This window comes from Triticum urartu, chromosome 6A, assembly GCF_056163025.1.
Source record: "Triticum urartu cultivar PI428250 chromosome 6A, HENAU_Tu73, whole genome shotgun sequence".
Taxonomy (NCBI): Eukaryota; Viridiplantae; Streptophyta; class Magnoliopsida; order Poales; family Poaceae; genus Triticum; species Triticum urartu.
The window spans coordinates 57,421,078-57,422,891 of NC_141878.1; the positions used below are offsets into that span (position 1 = coordinate 57,421,078).

General features: G+C 58.5%; 1 protein-coding gene across 1 annotated transcript; it reads right to left on the reverse strand.

Moving 5' to 3' along the window:
- Positions 1-229: 229 nt before the first annotated feature.
- LOC147963901 (uncharacterized) lies at positions 230-1,155 on the reverse strand. The gene is made up of 2 exons (XM_087528110.1): positions 1,113-1,155; positions 230-1,017 (listed from the first exon to the last, which is right to left on the reverse strand). The coding sequence occupies exons 1-2, from the start codon at positions 1,153-1,155 to the stop codon at positions 230-232; spliced, it is 831 nt and encodes a 276-aa protein (XP_087384236.1).
- Positions 1,156-1,814: the final 659 nt, after the last annotated feature.

Here is a 1,814-nt window from a genome sequence, read left to right on the forward strand (position 1 = left end):
CGGTTGTCCAAATGGCAAGGCAGGCAACTAAGAGAAAGCGGCAAAGGAAAAAAGCCAAAAGAGCAATGAGCAAGAAAAGATAGAACTCGGATAAATATATTTATATAACGTAGGCCCTTGGCCGAATTTTCGAGCAGAAGTTCAAAATACACCCCGCGGGTGGAATTGTGCGAATTAACAAGTTCTTCAACGACTACTGAAGTAGATAAAATAAAGATAAAGTGGCAGCTTAGGAAGCAGCAGACGGATTCGGAGGGTCGGAGGAGGCGGCAGCGTCAGGCGTCGGGGCGGCCGGCTGGGTAGTCTCGGCTTGATCGCCTCCGGCGGTAGTCGACTCGGTCGCATGCGGCTCGTTGCTGGAGGCGTGGTCGAGCTGAGGCTGGCCGTCTGCCCCGTCTTCTGGTGCCTCCGTCTTGCCTCCGTCCTCCGCCTCGCCTTCCTCCTCGACGCTGGAGCCAATCACCTCCGCTGAGTCCTCGCCATAGTCTGGGTTCATCCCAAACCACTCCGGCGGTACCTCCTCGCCGTCTTCAGACCGCTCGGGGACGAAGATGCTGGTGTTGGTGTACTCGGCGATCGCCGCAGCACGCTTGATGAGGGCGTCTTCCGCAGCTGCCAGCTCTGGCTGGGCCTCCGACCGAAGTGTGGCCAGCCGGTCTAGATCCAGCCCCGGATACCACGCCTTGACGAACTCCAAGGCCCGGCGCGCTCCAGATCGGGCCGAAGAACCCTTCCAGGCGTCAAGACGACCAGCCGCAACCTCTAGCCAGTCGGCCGCCAGGCTGGGGGTGTGCGGAGCCTGCATGTCCGGCCACAGGGTGGCAATCGCCTGGGCACCGACACGCTGAAGCCGGCGCAGCATCCGGTGAGTCGGCCGAAGGCGAGCCTCGATGCTCAGGATGTGCTCGTCAAGGGTTCGGGGGGCGTCGGCGGCGATCTCTGTGCCCTCTGCCCTCCGACCTTCACGGTCAGCCTCGATGGCTTGGATGGCGGCCTGTGAGTGCCCAGGAAAGAAGTCTGCCAAGATGGAAGAAACGAAGAAGCAAGTCAAAAACCAGGAGTCGGCACGACTTATAATCGGCAGCTCGAAGAAAGAAAGTAAAGAAACTCACCATCAACAATGTCTTCAATCTCATGGAAGCCGGAGGCCAGCATCGCCTCCTTGTCAGACCAGGAGGAGTGCTCGCTCGCGAACTCGGCCAGGAGGGCGGTTTCCGTCTCTTCCGCCTCCCTCTGCATCTTCGCAAGCAGCTCCTTCTGCTCTGCCAATTGAGTGGCCAGCAGATCACGCTCTGTGGCGAGCTTGCTGCACTCCTCCCCTTTGGCGTGCAATGCGGAGTTGGCTTTGCTCAGCTGCTGTTGAAGAGCAGCGTTGGCTCCTGAAAAGAAGGAAGAAAGAAGGCGTTAAGTCATCAATAAAGAAGATCGCCGGGGAGATCCGGCCCGACTGCTTAGCAGTCGGCCTGAATCTCAGGGACTACAGCCCGCGGGTGCGCCATCGCGTCCCCGCAAAGAAGAAAAAGGACTTACTCCAGCTCTCCGACAAATCGGCGGTCCGCTTTCCCAGCTCTTCAACGTTACGGTTGAAGGCAGTGACATAGAGGTTGTGGTAATCCTGCGTCAAGCATTTCAGACAAAAAGTTAATACCCAGAGTTCATCAATTGGAGTTCCGGGCCGCCTGCTCAGCAGCCAGCCCGAAACTCGGGGACTACACCCAGTGGGTGCGCTGGCGTGCCCCCACAGAGAGGAACAAGGAAACAAGGACCAAAGGAAAAAACATACCCGGACGGCTGCGTGCGACGCCAGGTACGCC

Coding starts and splice junctions, on each gene's coding strand:
- LOC147963901 (XM_087528110.1), bottom strand. CDS start 1,155: ATGCTGGCCTCCGGCTTCCATGAGATTGAAGACATTGTTGATG. Junction 1,018..1,112: donor GATTGAAGACATTGTTGATG/GTGAGTTTCTTT, acceptor CCATCTTGGCAG/ACTTCTTTCCTGGGCACTCA.